Raw genomic sequence first — 16,327 nt, forward strand, 5'->3', positions numbered from 1 at the left:
CTATACCGGCTACCAAACAAACGCGAGACGAGTTATTTACAATTTTTCTTTCCTCGTGGGAGGACGTTTGAAAAAGTTTAGAAGCCATCGACTCAGAGGGGTTCTGTGATCGTCCTTCCAGCGCGTTAGGTTGACGGTACACGTTCCAGGAAACGAGGGCTCGGCACTTACGTGCTCGTAATGCGGCGGATAAGGGTGAGGAGAGCATGACCGGTATGCGCTTCTTCGTGAATCTAATCCCCGAAGCGCTGAAACACCGCCCACGCGATTCGCCGCTGCATCGAGATTTTCTCGCGAACTACACGCTCTGTTCCTTCGACGAGGGAAGGGTAAGATTGGAGGGGATAGAAGAGAAAAGACGCGGACGACCGGTATACCGGTTTTCGAGGAGGCAGAGGCCGGGGGCGGCGGAAGTGACGTCACATAGGGGGCCACACGCGCACATCGCGCCGTGCAGCCTCTCCGGAGACAATGACCCATCCTAACCTCTCCTCTCCCCGCAGACCCGTCTCATCTTACGCGAAAAGCTGCTCTCGAGCTTTTAACGGGAAGACTTCCGGGGCTGCTGGGAATCGCGAAATCGTTTAAAGGCAGACACGCGCCTGGACGCATAAAACAAAAATTGATATTTGTTTCCCATACTTTCAATTCATGAATTCATCAAAATTGCTATATAATCGTTCCAGTTCGTTCTAATCTAAAAGCGAAGGATCGGAAAATTGAACAATTAAATAGCCAGTCACGTCCAAGGATCTGCTAGAGATATCTTTAAAGACGATACTCCGTAAGCCATAATTTTCTTCGATTGAATACCACCAGTGTTTCGAGTAAAATATACACGCGTTGCTCGAGTGTACGGTTTGATAGCTCGGTATCCTGGTCAGATTCAATGCTCCGCGAAGTGTGAATTCGCTCTCGACGTTTACATTAGTTCCTTCTCGTTGGTTATTTTTGTATCTAATGGCTGGATGTCTTGCAGTGTGATTGGCGGAAATTGTGTTTTCTTGAGTGTTACTCGCGAGGAGGTGTAATTTAGAAGAGAGGAAGTTGTCAATTATCCCGTGGAATATTACTTTGATATTCTTAGAATCAGATTGCTGTTGGTTAACGGTTAAGAATGACCCTTGATCGAGAATAACTCGAATCCCAGTTTAGTTTTTCCTTGCGTGCATCGCCAAGATGTAACTGTTTATCTACATATTATTATACGTGCGCTGTTGATCCTCGAACAATCCCTTTTCCTATTTTAATTTCCATTTTAGAAGACAGTCAACTATGAGCGCCCATTATTCATCCCTTTTGTCTTCCACAAAGTCTTCGCCCTTTGAAATCGCGTACACGAAATAATTCTGATCAGTCGTTTAATCGGTTATGAAATCTGCAGCTTCAACGCGCGTCGCTATATTGCCGTGAAACTTCATCTTTCGCGGACTTATTAAAAAAGTTTCTCGAGCTAAATAGTTAGGAACTTTGTTAGAGGCGATGAAAAGATATTCAGTTTCGCAGGTAGGATTTGGTTCAATTATCGTTAATACCTCATCAAACCTACCATCGCTATGATGACTGACATTGATATTCCTATTACGTTACATCTAATTCTGTCATCCTGCAAAAGTGGGTTGAAATGGGGGGATCGACCGTTTAAGAAACAATGCATACGTTAGTCGTCTCAACGACAGCGGACGAACTATCCCGTTTTCGTAGAGAAACCGAATGAAAACTGAGCGCAGCTTTCAGAACGGAAGTAAAAGCAATCCTTTATATGGTCCGAGCAAATTGCGCCTCATCGTTCGGTACGCTCGCCGCGGAAAACAGCATACAAAGGATGCTGCAGTTAACAGACAATTGGCTTGTCTGGCAGGTACGCTGAAATTAAATATTCAACCTCTCGGAGCCAGCCAAGCGGGCAATAATAATAACCTCCAAATTGATCTGTCACAGAGTTAACGTTTCTCTCGTCGCAAAAGGCTATTAGACGCCCAGGAACTCGACGTTCCGCGTCTAAGCGAGCAGCCGACGTCGCTGTCCGTCTCCAAACGGAACCGATTCGACGACAAACGCGACAAGCTCGTAATTGCCGGAACAATGCGTCGTGCTTAACATATTTTGTTCGTTCCGTTCGGGGACAGAACTGGTATCTGCCCTCAGTCGACTCGTTAGGCGACGAAACATGCAACTACGGCTTTGTCATCAATTGTGCGTACGTGGCGCGAAAGCAGACAGTCTCTGTCATTATTTAAAATATTTCGACGGTGCTCGATTATCGTCGAACGTGCGTCAAAATGTACCTCCGAACGACACTTACGAGGGTCGTTGAGAAACGAAAGCTTTCGAGTAACCGCTGTGGAATTGCGCTACAGAGATTAACATCTTTGAAAAATCGATTCTATAGATTCGGGGGCTTCAAGTTTACGGTGTCCACAAAGTCGTCGGACTCCGGTTTGGCTGGCCTTCCAACCCCTTATTAAATACGGATTGTTCGGCTCGCCTGATTTCGGCGCGCGTCAGCATCGACGCTCTGTAATTACACGCGACGGTGAAGCTGATTTAGGGTGTCCCTTGCAGGAGGGAGGCGCAGGTGATCCACCCTTTATCCGAATCGCCATTAGAGGGTGGTTACGACGCGTGCAATTTTCGAAGGATGCGTCGCTTAATGGGAAACTACCGATCGAAATTGAAATTATTTCTTTCCGGAGAGTTCGATGCTTGGAGTTCAACGCGAAGGCTCGTGGCTCTTTGGGGCGGGGTTAAGAATTCGTGTTGTAAATTTGTACACGGGGCACGCGTGAACGCCTCCCGTCGAAAACGTGTTTTACAGCGCCAGAATTCTCGCACGACATCTTGTTGGCTGCGTTACGTGACCTGTAATTATATGCCGAATGTGACAGATGTCATTGCTACGCTGTCATTTATGGTCCGTCAGAAATTCCATCGTCCCAGTAGAATTCGAATGTAAATTACCACGTTGTCGCTAATGTCTCGATCGCTATGTATCCCGTTTAACGTGATGTTATGTCCCGAAATAATGAATATCTTAACGTAGCGTGTCTCAACCTCGTTTAAAATTTATTTCTATTTTTTTTACGAATATTGAAAATCCTTTCAGAGAATGAATCGTATCTAGACATTGTTCAAGTCATGTATCGACTAGGTCCAGTTCTGTTTCATAGTTATAAAACGAAGCCTGAGTTCACAGTTAAATTTCGAGAACATCACGTCCACAGAATTTTATAGAAGATGTAAATAGATACCGTGGGGAACTTGTTACACCGAACACGATCTAGGTGTCACTTCTACGACACCCTACTGACCGACGCAACACTAATTCATCCTAACGAAGAACGAATACATCGCGAAACATGCTGTAACCGAGTATTATATCCCTGATAGAGCAGACGCGTGACGAGAACTAAACACTGCTACTGACAGTTGCACTTTGCATGCAACCGAGGTCACCTAGAAACGAGCACAATGATCGCGTAAAATAAGTATTCAGATCTCATCGTGTGGGAATACGAAAGTGAAACTGTTCTTTTGTTAACCGTACGAATACACAAATAGAATAAACGGTCGCAACGGTTCCCTGGCGCCAAAGTTACGCGAAGAACGGAAATCATCGTGAAAGAATCGACGAGAAAGATAACGGAAGAACCTTGGAATCGACGTTAAATTAATTTTAATGTAAATAGACTACAGACGCGTGTAATGCAAATGTAATTAAAGCCGACGAAACGCGGAACGATAACGACCGTTGTGATAATTAAAAAGGGAGGGAATAATTTGTTCTGCCCTTTGATGTTACACGAAAACACTGGGGGGAACGTGGCCAAACCATCGCGCGCGTATTTCCTCTAAAATTTCTCCGCGTAGCCTGCTAGCGTGCTCCTTGTAAATAATTAAGTTTATGGACTGAAAAAGAAGTCTTCTTTGTAACTTTCGATTCTACCGGCTCTCAGTTCCGAGGCGATAACGTCTTGCATTTACTAGCCGATACTATCAAGAGCCGAGCAATTTCACGTTCGCTTTTGTAGCGTGCCAGGGAACTGTAAAGAACAGCCGGACGTTGTTGAGAATATGCTGCGAGTAACGCGCGTTTAAGTGCACTGTTTCGATCGCTCTCAGACCCCCGCGACTTTTCTATTGGATCGGAACAAAATATTTATTCGCATTTTGCGTTCCTAAAGTGAGATTTCCTATGGGCATTTCTCTTTTGCATTCCACGTTTGTTGAATACTCGAAAACTGAAATTTTAATTTCCATGGACGATAGTTTGCGAAAGTAAAGTTCAAATAGCGATGAGATCCGGCTGGAAAGATAATTCGTAGGCGGTAAGGTTTGAGAAACACTGTACGGAAGATGTTAAGTACCCTATTTTTATCTTCAGGCAGCGTGGTTAGTTCGCAGTAGGCGCGGAGAACACGTTTCGCAAGTAACGCGTGCAAATTGCTAAACAGACCGTCCGAAATATCGTACACGGACGGTAGCTTCGGTCGCGTGACAATACCAACCACAATTCGAGAAAACTTTTGAATTTTCCTACAGGCCTCTGCTGATCACTGATGACCACTCCTGGTACTTCCGACAGCGTATAACTATTGCTACTGACTACTGCTAGCCTCTGCTTGACTCTACTGGTCTTTGCGTGCATCTGCTGACCACTGCTGATACTTCTGACACGATACATATGTAATAACGTCCGTGTAATATAAATCTACGACAATAAATGATACAATTTCCGAAACTCGTCCGAGCTCACGTACGCGTGATCTGTCATAGTGTGAAAAAGTGGAATGAGGTGTCCCCGGTGCACCCGGGGTTCCGTCTGGCATCTCTGATGACGACATGTAGCCTTTCAAGCGGCGAGTGCATTGTTCGGTGTAAGTGCCACACGGAGCCCGGTTGCGCTCGCTTGCTTTCCCCGGTTCGTTAGACCACGACACGCCCTTGTTAATTCTAGCACAATATTTGAGCAAGAGGTTCATAACCATTGAGCACACATATCAACCGAGCGAGGATCTTCTATATCCCGCGACCACGGTCACCCGAATCTCTCTCGTTGAACGTTTTACGCCGGAGCTCTTTGGCCACTCTGTCGAGGAATATTTTTCAGGGGGCTCGCATCCGTCAAACGGACGGCTATTAAATCGCTATCAATTTTTAAAGGCGAAACTAGAAACTGAATTTCAACGACACAGTTAGAGCGCGCGTGGGAGGGAAACGAACGTACCAGTGGAATTTTCTTTCGTTGCGAACCGACAAATTATTTAATCGTCATGGTACCAGCGAATGGGTTCGGCCTTTCAGCTTACAAACACGCGTGAATAGTGTAACAGTCCATTTACATCGATACGATAAAGTTTCTAAAAACGAACCTAAAAGTTCCAAGAAGGTCGAAATGTTGATTCAAAATGAAGGGAACATGTTCTGTATTCTATATATCGTAACCCGTTGTGCCAGAAGCATGAATACGCAATTCGATAAATTCTGGAACTCAAAGTTCTGGCATTGCTAAACTAGGCAGTAACTCACATTCATGAATCGAGTTTAGAGTATAATCACCGTTGTTATCTAATATACAGGTTTATGGTTTTGGTGTATTGTTAAGAACACAAGACACATTCAACGCTACACGATTTTAATTTCCTTCCTTCGGTTCTACATCTGCAACTCCATTAATTCATTTATTTTAGATAGAAAGTTTGTTTCAACTTCTTCGACCAGTCGTAACTAGTAACTTATTGATAACAAAATTCTGTGAAAATTAATTTCTGTCACTGACATTTCAATGAATTGGTAGGTCAAACGTTGTTTAATCTCCCAGAATCGCCTATTTTCGCTACCGGCGGTTAAATTTTGTTTCTGACAGCTGAATCAAGAGAAGGGTTACACTTTCTAACAATGTACAGCCTGTGGTCTTCTGGAAATCGTTGGAACGCGTTCGTGCTCGTATATAAAACACCGTTCGCGCGTTTTACTGTTTCGATGCTCACGCAGTAGCTAGTCGTAAAAGACAGGCTCGTGCGTCGTTTAGCTCGAGAATCAAAGAGGCGAACGGAGGGACAGGAAACTGTACCGAGCAAAAAGTCGCCACGATTGTTCTTCCCACTTGACTGAAAAAAAAAAGCGGTTGAAACTTCGCTGACAATACCAGAAATTCCGACGACACAATGGCGCGTCGCGGCGGATGGCGTTGGTCGTTCGTCGTTCGAGAAACGACAAGAACAATCCGAGGTTGGATTGTCTTCGACACGACTCTATCGACGAGGACGTTTATTCGTGCAATGTGACAAGATAGGGATCAGTCTGAATTAAAATAGTCAACGCGAATGCAGCTGTCGCGGGAATCTTCGCGATTCAAAGTCTATCGAAACTGTCGGAGAAATTCAAGTTAAAAATAAAATATACTTTAAACCTCTCTCGAAGTCTACCGGGAATCTTTAAAGAGTTAAATTTCTGAACCTTGTAAAAAAATTTTAATCTCAAACATTCTATTGTATAATTAAAGGCAGGATGCTCTGGAGGGTTAAATTAAAAGTTCTACCCTGAACACCAACGATGTATACAGGGGCAGCGTGTTATAAGCATCGAAGCGGCTGTGCCCAATCTCCCTGATCAAAGCTTTAACAACTTTTTAGGGAAAAAACGATCCGTTTACGTCATACGATTCCTTTTAGTCTCATCGTCCCGCCCAGAATAATACCGTACGAATAAAAACAAAATACTTGACACCGCATTACAGCCCCGCGAAGCGAAGACTCGAACTGCCCCCGATGATGTTCGTTCTACATTCGCGAAAGAAATAAAAAAGGAAAACTCGATTGAAATTCGAGATCCGTCGGCAGCAAGCGTTTCCTCGTTGTGGAATCTGTCGAACGCAACGAAGTCAAAAGGGAGGAAAGGGGCGCGGAAAAACAACGGTTGAAAATAAAATATCGTTGCGTAAGCCGTTCGTCTTCGACGCGGGATCGATATTATCGTCCGATATTGCAGAACGCCAACGCGGGGTAGGGCACCGGACGAAACGACTTTCGAGGGGAATAAAAACATCGCGTTTGTCGATAGAGGTAATTTAGAGCTAACGCGCGCGATCGTTATGCGCGGGTATAATTCACGAGCTGCTACGAATACACGGGCCACATCGGCACTCGTCGGCTAAATTGGATTTTTGCCGCGTCGATGGGGAGAAACCGTCTATGTCCGATCCCGCGTGTTCCACTGGGACTGCAACGGGGGAACCGTTTCCCATCGAAAGGCACACCCACGCATTCCTCGTAAGGTCAAACACGTAACATATTTCGTAAAAATTATAAAAAGACACGTTGGGGAAAACAGTTTGTAAGATACAGTGAATCCCCTATTATTTTCAATGACAGTTAGGAGATAATTCTCAACAAGATCACGAATCTTGGAATTTGGCCAACGATTTAAAAAAATTTTGGAAAGTTCTATGTCTACTGTGTCGTTTTATGTAGCGAGCCAACCGACGTTTTGAAGACAATTTCGTCGATCCTGATGTTAGTCCTAGTTTGTCATGTAGAATTACTCAAAGTTTCGAACACCTGTTGCTGAGTACCCTCTGAATCCTGGCTTTGAAGGATTTTGCAAGTAGCAGAGATGACGGGTTAGGGCAATGTTTGGGAAGTTTCACGGAGGACACGGAAGCTAAGATGATCAGGGCTCGTAGGGCACGGATGATGTACTCTTCGTCGATATCGCCGCGCCAAGTTCGCACAGACGTATCAACGAGTTCGATAATTGCACCGTGAGATTTAATTAATTCGTTAAAGATCGTCTAGCCGACCGTATCGAAACGTTCCTTTCTTCGCTCCTTTCGCCGTGCAGCTTACGTTCCAACAGCTTTGTCCCCCGGAAATTCCTCGAATGCTCGCCGTAATGGATCACCGTGGTCTTATCGCGGTAGGTCTTGGGAATCGTGGCGAACCTTTCGGCTCGCCACTGTCCAAGAAAAGGAGAACGGGCCCCCGTAGCTCCCCTGGACGGCAGGGTGAAAGGCGAAGAGGTCAACCATTTCCGGATACCGATGCATCCGCATTAACCGATCTTGTTCGAACTCGACGAACCCCTCTTCCATCGATTTCCTTCAAATTTTCGTCGTTCGGTGCTTCCCCTTTACTTTGTTTTAATTTTTGACAAACTTTGGTCGAAAATATCTGGTAAAATTGAGTAATTCGAGGCTTCGTTTTTGACAAAATCGACTTTGAAAACACGAACACGGAACACCGCGTTGCCTCGTTTAGCGCGCGTGGCCCGTGCCATGGCAAATTGGGCGCGGCAGTTTTCTATGGTGATCAGAGTTTAACTGCATTTTCCACGCGGCGGCGGCGACCGAGTGAACCTCGTCATAGCAAATCTGGTCGATCATCCGGCGACGTCGTTTGCCCTAAACGAACCAAGGAATGCGATCGGCTAACGAGCGCCCGCAGGATAAATCTCTTCGAACGAATTGAACAGAATAATTCCCTTACGGAATATACCTTTTCCATTTTTACTCAACGAGCTAAACAACAGCTGAATTTTAAGAGATTAAGCAGACAAGACGTCTGGAAATTGTCTTCCAGGGGCCCCCGAAGGCTAAAGGATCTCGTATTGTGTGCCCAGGACGGCCACCATGTGGTCCGACAGGAATGATCGATCGTTAGCGTTAAAATCGCGAACTTATCGAACGATCGCAATGGGACAGCGAGTCTGTGTAATCGTCGAGTCCGTCAGAGCACCAACACACCGTGAACGACGTTACCGTCGCTAGTGCTCCAAACACGGAGGCAATACACCAGCAACTTATGAATATTTACATCGGTTGAATATGCATACCACTGACAATGTATTATTTTTGCTCGACGGGAGATCGATATAACCCCCGCGCGGCACACATTCGGTCGCGCACGAACTGCAACGCGCGGCCAATGCAGCTCCCGCGCACAGAACTACTATACGAGAGGAGTTCAATAAATTGTCTCCACCACCGGGAGGGAAAAATCACACACGCTTAACCCAAGAACACAAACACGGACGCATTTACGCTCGTATTCGCGCCTTTACAGTTTACCGCGCGGTCCCATACATTTCAATTCTTTTTTCTTTTAAACATTTTATCCGAGCATACATTTGCGACCTCGAAAATTCAAGGAAAAATCCAACCGAGTTAAAATTTATTACGATCTCAAGACGCAAAGAATTTACTCCGCTGTTTCCTTGTTTTTGCTGATTGTCTTGAAAATATATTTTCACGTCGAATAGCGGTCTCTTGCAACGATTACTGTCAGAGTGCACGCCGATCAGGATGCAACGAGCTCGCGAGTCGTACGACCGCATTCTGTTTCGTTGAACGATGGAAACTCGTCGAACGTGACTAAAGCGCGGACGATGGCCACTATTTTTACGCCTTTTTTTCGCTCTGCAACCTTCAACCGGTGTCTATTTTATCGCGCAAAATGTTCGACTGGAATCGAAACGTCACGGCCCGCGATTTATGGCCGCGCGCCGCGAGCCGCTCCCCGTTCCGTCGAGGTGACTGCCGGTCATTAGTAAATAGATCGCGGGGAGAGAGAGAGAAAAAAAAACATACCTGGCCGCGATATTCATCGCTGAACCGCGTCATTAGCGTCACGTTTATATTAATTAAGCTCCCGTCGGTCCCCGGAGGACGGCAAGGTCGAGTTGACGCGACGAGATTTTAGGAGATATTCTCGAACGGAAGCGTTCGAGTAATCCCGACCAGTCCTGGAAAGCTTTTTTTGCGACAAGCCCGTGGAAAATAGCTCGCTTAAGCACCGGAAATTAAAAGTAGGAAAATCCGTGAAGGAATCTCGGATTAGCTTTCTCCGCCACCGTCGTCCGGGGAGAAACAATAAGACGAGGACCGTCGAACGGGCTACTTTGCGCTTCAACGGGATCGTTTACAGTAGATTAGCACTAACGAGTTATTCGCTTGATCACCGCGATCTTTTCTCGCTACAGAATACACCGTAACCGGGCAATTGGATCTTACGTAAACTTAAAAATATAGATAAACGTCTGAAGTGACTTCGGCGTTCAGTAGACTTTTGTGGAATGAAACTGGTGGTATGGAATGGTAATGTGGTCTCTGCGTGAAAAACTGAATCGAAAATGTAAGACAACATTTTTTATACGGAGCTTCGTTTTCGAGAAAATTGACTTTTTAAGATACGTTAGGTACGCGTCCGACTATTATTCGTTATTTCTACTTGAAATTCTTAAATATTGATCGCGACATGGTATTATCTCTTTTCTGTTGGTATTACTGTACTCTACCTAGTCCAAACAAGTAATACGATTGCAATATTAATGCTGAAAATGAGCAAGTATGGCTTGGCTTACGTAAACACCTAAAAACAAGTAGTAATATCGACGATTGGGCAGACGCGTTAGACAAGTCTTCCGTAATTTTTTTAAAATAAATTTCCCTCGTCGAATAACCGAATTGCCGCTTGTATCGTCAATTATCACACATCCTAAGGGTACAAGAATTATTCAAAGTGGCCACAATGCAAATAGTACGAGTAATTTCTCGACCAACAAATTTATCAACCTTACGGTGAAATCTAGCGGTTGTGAAACAAATTCGACATCTACGAACGAAGACGATACCAAAGCTGGATGCTTAGGGTTGTTAATTTGTCTGGTATGTGTCCAGTTCAACGTAAAATCCTGTTAAGGATGCTGTGACATGACTTGGCCGAACGGTTCCCAGTGGGGTAGTTTTACGATACTGCAACCTACCTTAGCCGTATGCGACTTGCAAGTTTGCTACGGGGAAACGTTAAGGGAGAACTAAATCTGAAGGTTGCACATCGAGGTCAGGCGACTACGCGCGGCGAATCGTGGTGTCATGACACGGCAATCGCAGTCGAAGAGAAACGAGCGAGACATTCAGAGTGCACGGGGTCCCTAGAAACGCGAACGTTCTCGCTAATAAATTCTAAGACATCGGTGGAAGAAACGTACCCCAGCTTTACTCGAAGACGATGGGTTTCGGAAGACTGTCTCGACGTGGCGTTTAATTAACTTTTTAATTTTGGACACGCGCTGGTAACGCGCGAATTTCGCAGACAGCATGGAAATCGTACCGAAAAGGATCGATCCGTTTCTCCCGGGGTGGCCATAGTAAAAGCCGACTAATTCGCCAGAAGTCGGAGGGGTTGGGTAACGAAAAATCACTTCGAGCGAATTGCGCTTCCTCCGCGAGGGGAAACGGCGCGTCGAGCAAATCGTTCGTGATTTCGCGGAACCACCTCTTTCGATCTCGACCGGAAGGAGAATCGGGCGTAACAATACTTTAAAATCGCTCCGGTTCGCGGCAACAGCCCCAATTTGTTCTTCGGAACAGCGGGGCCGCGAAACGCGTCTATTTTTTACTCCGGTTGTTCCTATTCTTGGCTTCTTTCCGGTCGCTGTTATCGATCGATCCCGATGGTAGCAAAAAGGTGGACGCTGAATAAAAAAGGGAGACACTCCTGGCCTTTTTTACGTCGGAGAGAACGTTCCGTGGCACAGATCCAAAACGAAGTTACGGTCGCGCCTCATTAAATAGCGACGCAGCGCGCTCGATTGAATTACGCGACTCGCGAGGTGTCCAGTTTTCGAGTTCACGGCCAACGGTCCCCTTTCGCGAGAAATCGCGCGTCATTTTATTTAATAGCGGACCCTCGAGCGCTCAACCCATTGTTAGCGACGATTAAGCGAGGCACGCGCCACCATTTGCAGAGAGTTTACGATTTGGACAGCTTCGACGAAAAAAAGATTGTCCTCGATTTAAATTATTTTTTTAATCCCCGTAATGATTAATTCTATCTCGTGGTCAGCAGACTCAAAGTAATGGGGATTAAAAACTTGACTTTACAACCTGAGAGATCTACAGTCTTGATCCTCCACCGAAAGTGCGTTTCCAAAAACAGATTCTCGAAGAACATCGCGTACAACCGACTGAATATTTATAAAATACGATCAGATCGAGGACACCCGAGCGTCTATAACGGCGTAGTTTCGTCAGTTTCGTTATACGAGATTTTTCGTTCCCCTTTTATTGCGTCGTGCTTCGCAGAAATGTTAAAATCAGAAAGAAATGAATTTAAATTGCACGCGGACCGAGCACCGTCGGGATCGGGAAAACTTCCAGGGAGTGAAAAAGTTAAAATGCAAATCACGGATTCAGCAGCCGGACGTTCAATACTCTCGATGCTGGTCAAAAGGCGAAGCGAGGTTTGAATAAATGTTTATATCGACGGTAGATCTTTACCTTGTTTAAAATTCAAATTTCTCATTAACGGACATTTTACGGAAGAATAATCGTCGCGGTCCCGCTTGTCGTCGTTATTGAAACGAACGTGTACATAGAAATTGCACTCGCGAGAGTCGACGAACGTACAGTCGAGCATATGGGGATTGGAAGCCTTTCGAAAAAAGGATTGACATTAATACCGGCGGTCTACATTTGCAAAAGGACATTGATCGCGACGAAGGCGAGCTTTAAGCGAGCGAAAAGAGAACGTGTCGGACCGATCGGTCTCCGCGATCCGGTGGAACGATAACAGAACGTTTCATCACTGTTCTTTCCGCGTGGCGGTCAAACGGTTATGAGCGTCGAGTTTAATTGACAGCAGTCAATTTATTGCTCCGCGGAGGACCCCGTAAAATGTCGAATTCCGATACACAACTTTACTACATCGACGAACCTTCGTTGCGGTACGGGATTAAACGTAATCGTACGAAACAGTCAAATATTACTCTTTTACGGCGTGGCAATCGAACGACGCCAGTAATACTTTTGAAATACAAGGACTATATACAATATTGTGAAACTTCTATAATAAGATAAGTGCATCAACTTTGTGTTAGCTCAATTACTGCTTCAAATATAAACATAGTATTTCATATTACGAGCACTATGAGCCTAATATGGAAACTGAGGACCTCGGTAAATTCATAATATTTAAGTTTCTATAAAAGTTCTGCAAGTGAAACATGCGTATAAAAAACAACTATTTCATATTAGGGCAACTGACCCTACATATTCGCGTTACAGACTTGGCATTGCCACGAGGTCGTGTGCATCCACACTGGTGAACTCTTAGCCTTTCTAGAGGAGTCGAGCCATGCAACGAAAACAATCGTAAAGCTTACCTTCGTTATCAATGGAGAAGATCCCGATCCCGTCGCCGCCACGAATGGTGTATCCGATCCTGGAGTCACCGCCGAGGGGGTCAGCATCCTTGGCGTGCACGGTGGTGACCAGCGTCCCGACGGGTTGATTCTCGAACACACTCGCGGACACAACGAAATCGTCGAACACCGGCGCGTGTAGATTCTCGTTCACGTCTACCACTTCGATTATAACCATCGTCTCGGAGGTCAGGGACGGCTCGCCTCTGTCCTTAGCCACTATCGTCAGAGTGTGCACTTGACGCTCCTCGAAGTCCAGGCTCTGGGTAGTCCTGATGGTACCGGACACTTTGTCGACTTTGAAGTAGCCCTCGCTCTCGATGGCGTCCGACAGGAAGTACTCGATATCACCGCCGGCGCCTTCGTCCGGATCGGTCGCGTCCACGATCGCCACCACCGTCCATACGGGCACGTCCTCCCGTATCTTCACCGTGTAACTGGACAACGCGAACGTCGGCGCATTGTCGTTCACGTCGTCCACAGTGACTCTGACCAACGCCTCCGAGTGCAACGGCGGCATGTCCGGCCCTTTACCGCCGTTATCTTGCGCCCGTATCCTCAATTCGTAGATCTCCTGCCTCTCCCTGTCCAATCTCCCGAAAACGCTCAGCACCCCGGTCATGGGATCCACGCGGAAGTCGTTGGTCTCGGTCACCAGGGAGTACGTGACGCGCGCGTTCTCCCCGAGATCGGCGTCGGTGGCGTTCGCCCGCCACACGTTGGTCCCGTTCAGAGCTGTCTCCGAGATCCGAAAGCTGGCCAGGGACTTCTCGAATTTCGGCGCGTTGTCGTTCACGTCGAGTATCGTGATCGGTAGCATCCTCGACGACGACTTCTGCGGCTTGCCCAGATCGTACACGCTGATGTTCAGAAAGTACTCGCTCTCCCTTTCCCTGTCCAGGTAACCGATCACGTTCAGGTCGCCGGTGTCGGGATCGACGCCGAACACCGAGTCACGATCGCCGCCGGATATGCAATACACCAGCTTCCCGTTGTAGTCCAGGTCCCTGTCCCTGGCGCGTATCTCGACCAGGGTCGTTCCAATCCTCGCCGATTCGTTCACTTTGATCTCGTTGGGGAAATCGATGAACTCGGGCGCGTGCACGTTCTCGCCGTACCGGCTGGGCGTCAGCGTGTAATCGTCGTCCTTCGAGGGCATGTTGTTCTTCTCCGCGGCGGCGATCGCCTCCGTCAGCCGTCTCGCGACACCGGTGTCGTGGCACTCGAACGCCCCGCTCTGGTCCGACAGTATCCTCCCCTGGGAGCCCAGGTTCCTCTTCGCGTTCACCAGATGCATGTGCACCATGTTCACGTCCGCGAAATGCGTGCCGTCCGTCGCGGTGACGTTCACCATCCTCTCGGTGGACTTGATGTCGGAGAGGTCGCAGGCCACCGCCAGCACGCCGCTGGCCGAGTCCAGGGCGAAGCAACCGTCCTCGTTACCCGACACGATGCGATAGCTGATGATGTTCCCGGCGTCGAAGTCGATGGCGGACACGGTGATGATCTCCGATCCGATTGGCACGTAACGCGGCACGTGGCCGGTGCAATCGATCCGCTCGAACTGCGGCCTGTTATCGTTCACGTCCCGAACTTTCACGTGCAGCTGCATCTCCGCCTGTCGACGGTACGGCAGCCCCCAGTCGCTGACCCGTACGTGCAGCAGATAGTCCCTCTTCATGGTCTCGTAATCGAGCACCTGCTTGGTCCTCACGATCCCGGAGAAATGGTCGATCTCGAACGGCACCTTTTGGATATTGTCGATACTGTACGAGATGTAAGCGTTCTCGCCCGAGTCACGATCCTTCGCGGTGATTTTCACCACCAGGGTGCCCGCCGGCTCGTTCTCGTCGATCCATACCTCCATGTCCGTCTGCTCGAACGTGGGATCGTTGTCGTTCGTGTCCACCACGTTGATCTTCACTTTGGCCGACGATTGCTTCCTCATGCCCGCGTTCCCCTGATCGATCGCCGACACCGTCAGCGTGTAGAACGCCTTCTTCTCCGCGTCAAGGTTCGCCGCGGTGTACAGCATCCCCGTCTCCGCGTTCACGTAGAACTCGCCGCCCTCGTTCCCGCCTACGATCTCCAGGAACACCAACGCGTTCTTACCCTCGTCAGCGTCCGTCACCTTCAGCCTGATCACCGGCGTGTTGATGGGAGCCGTCTCCGGGACCTTCACCTCGTAGATCTCGCGACTGAACACCGGCGCGTTGTCGTTCAGGTCCGCCAGGTGCACCGGGACGAACTTGTAGCTGAGTCTCTGCGGCACGCCGCGATCCATCGCTCGCAACGTCAAATTGTAACCCTGGACCGCCGTCTCCCGGTCCAGCAGATGCAATACCTCGATGTTGTATTCACCGGAATACGGGCTACCGGCTGGACGCACTCTGAAGTGACCCGCTGGGTCGCCACCCACGATGTCCAAGCTCGCGATCTGACCGTGGACGCCTTCGTCGTTGTCCGCCACATGCACGATCGCGTAGATGTCCGCGTTCGAGTGTTCCACGATGTCGGGCAGATGGTGCACGGAAATTTCTGGAGAATGAAGGTTCACTTGACGCACTTTGATTGTTACTTTCGCGGTGCTGGCCCGGTTGGTGCTGCCTCCGCGGAACAGAGCCCCCCGGTCCTTCGCCAGAACCATCAGCTCGTGGATCGGGCGTTCCGAGTACCTGGGTGAAAAGAAAAGACTGTGCTTGGCGTTCCAGGTAGGGAAATTCTCTTCGAAATTCGATCGCTTTATGCCTTGGAAATAGCCTGAGAACTTTCGCGATCGTTTCTATCTCATATTACCCCTTAAGTGGACTCTCAATCTCAACTAAATTATTTTACTTAGATACATCTCTGAGGAGCGGTAGGAGCAATTCTTAATTATTAGTTGAAACTTGTGTAGGGCCGTAGCAGCCCTAATAATCCACTTAAGGGTTAAAATTAATTTGGATGTAACAATTTTTGGTTTAAAAGAAATGCAAAAGATCGTGGATCTTAGAAGCTCGACCATGAATTTCACCCCCTACTTGGGATCCCATTTTAGAAACTGTAATCTCGAAGCGTGCAAGAAGCCGCGTGATCCCCGGCAATGTCGGTCAGACGTGTCGAAAAATTAGAAGCATCGTTAAGCCGA

At 47.6% G+C, this 16,327-nt stretch overlaps 1 protein-coding gene across 1 annotated transcript in view; it reads right to left on the bottom strand.

Moving 5' to 3' along the window:
* LOC122399434 (fat-like cadherin-related tumor suppressor homolog) overlaps positions 1-16,327 on the bottom strand; it is a 314,643-nt gene that overhangs the window by 287,588 nt on the left and 10,728 nt on the right. The window contains exon 3 of the mRNA XM_043400114.1: positions 13,162-15,875. Within this exon, the coding sequence (XP_043256049.1) occupies positions 13,162-15,875 (2,714 nt within the window). The remainder of the gene's footprint in view (positions 1-13,161; positions 15,876-16,327) is intronic.

This window comes from Colletes gigas, unplaced genomic scaffold (genome assembly GCF_013123115.1).
Source record: "Colletes gigas isolate AHSC1104 unplaced genomic scaffold, ASM1312311v1 Colletes_gigas_Sc00013, whole genome shotgun sequence".
Lineage (NCBI taxonomy): Eukaryota > Metazoa > Arthropoda > Insecta > Hymenoptera > Colletidae > Colletes > Colletes gigas.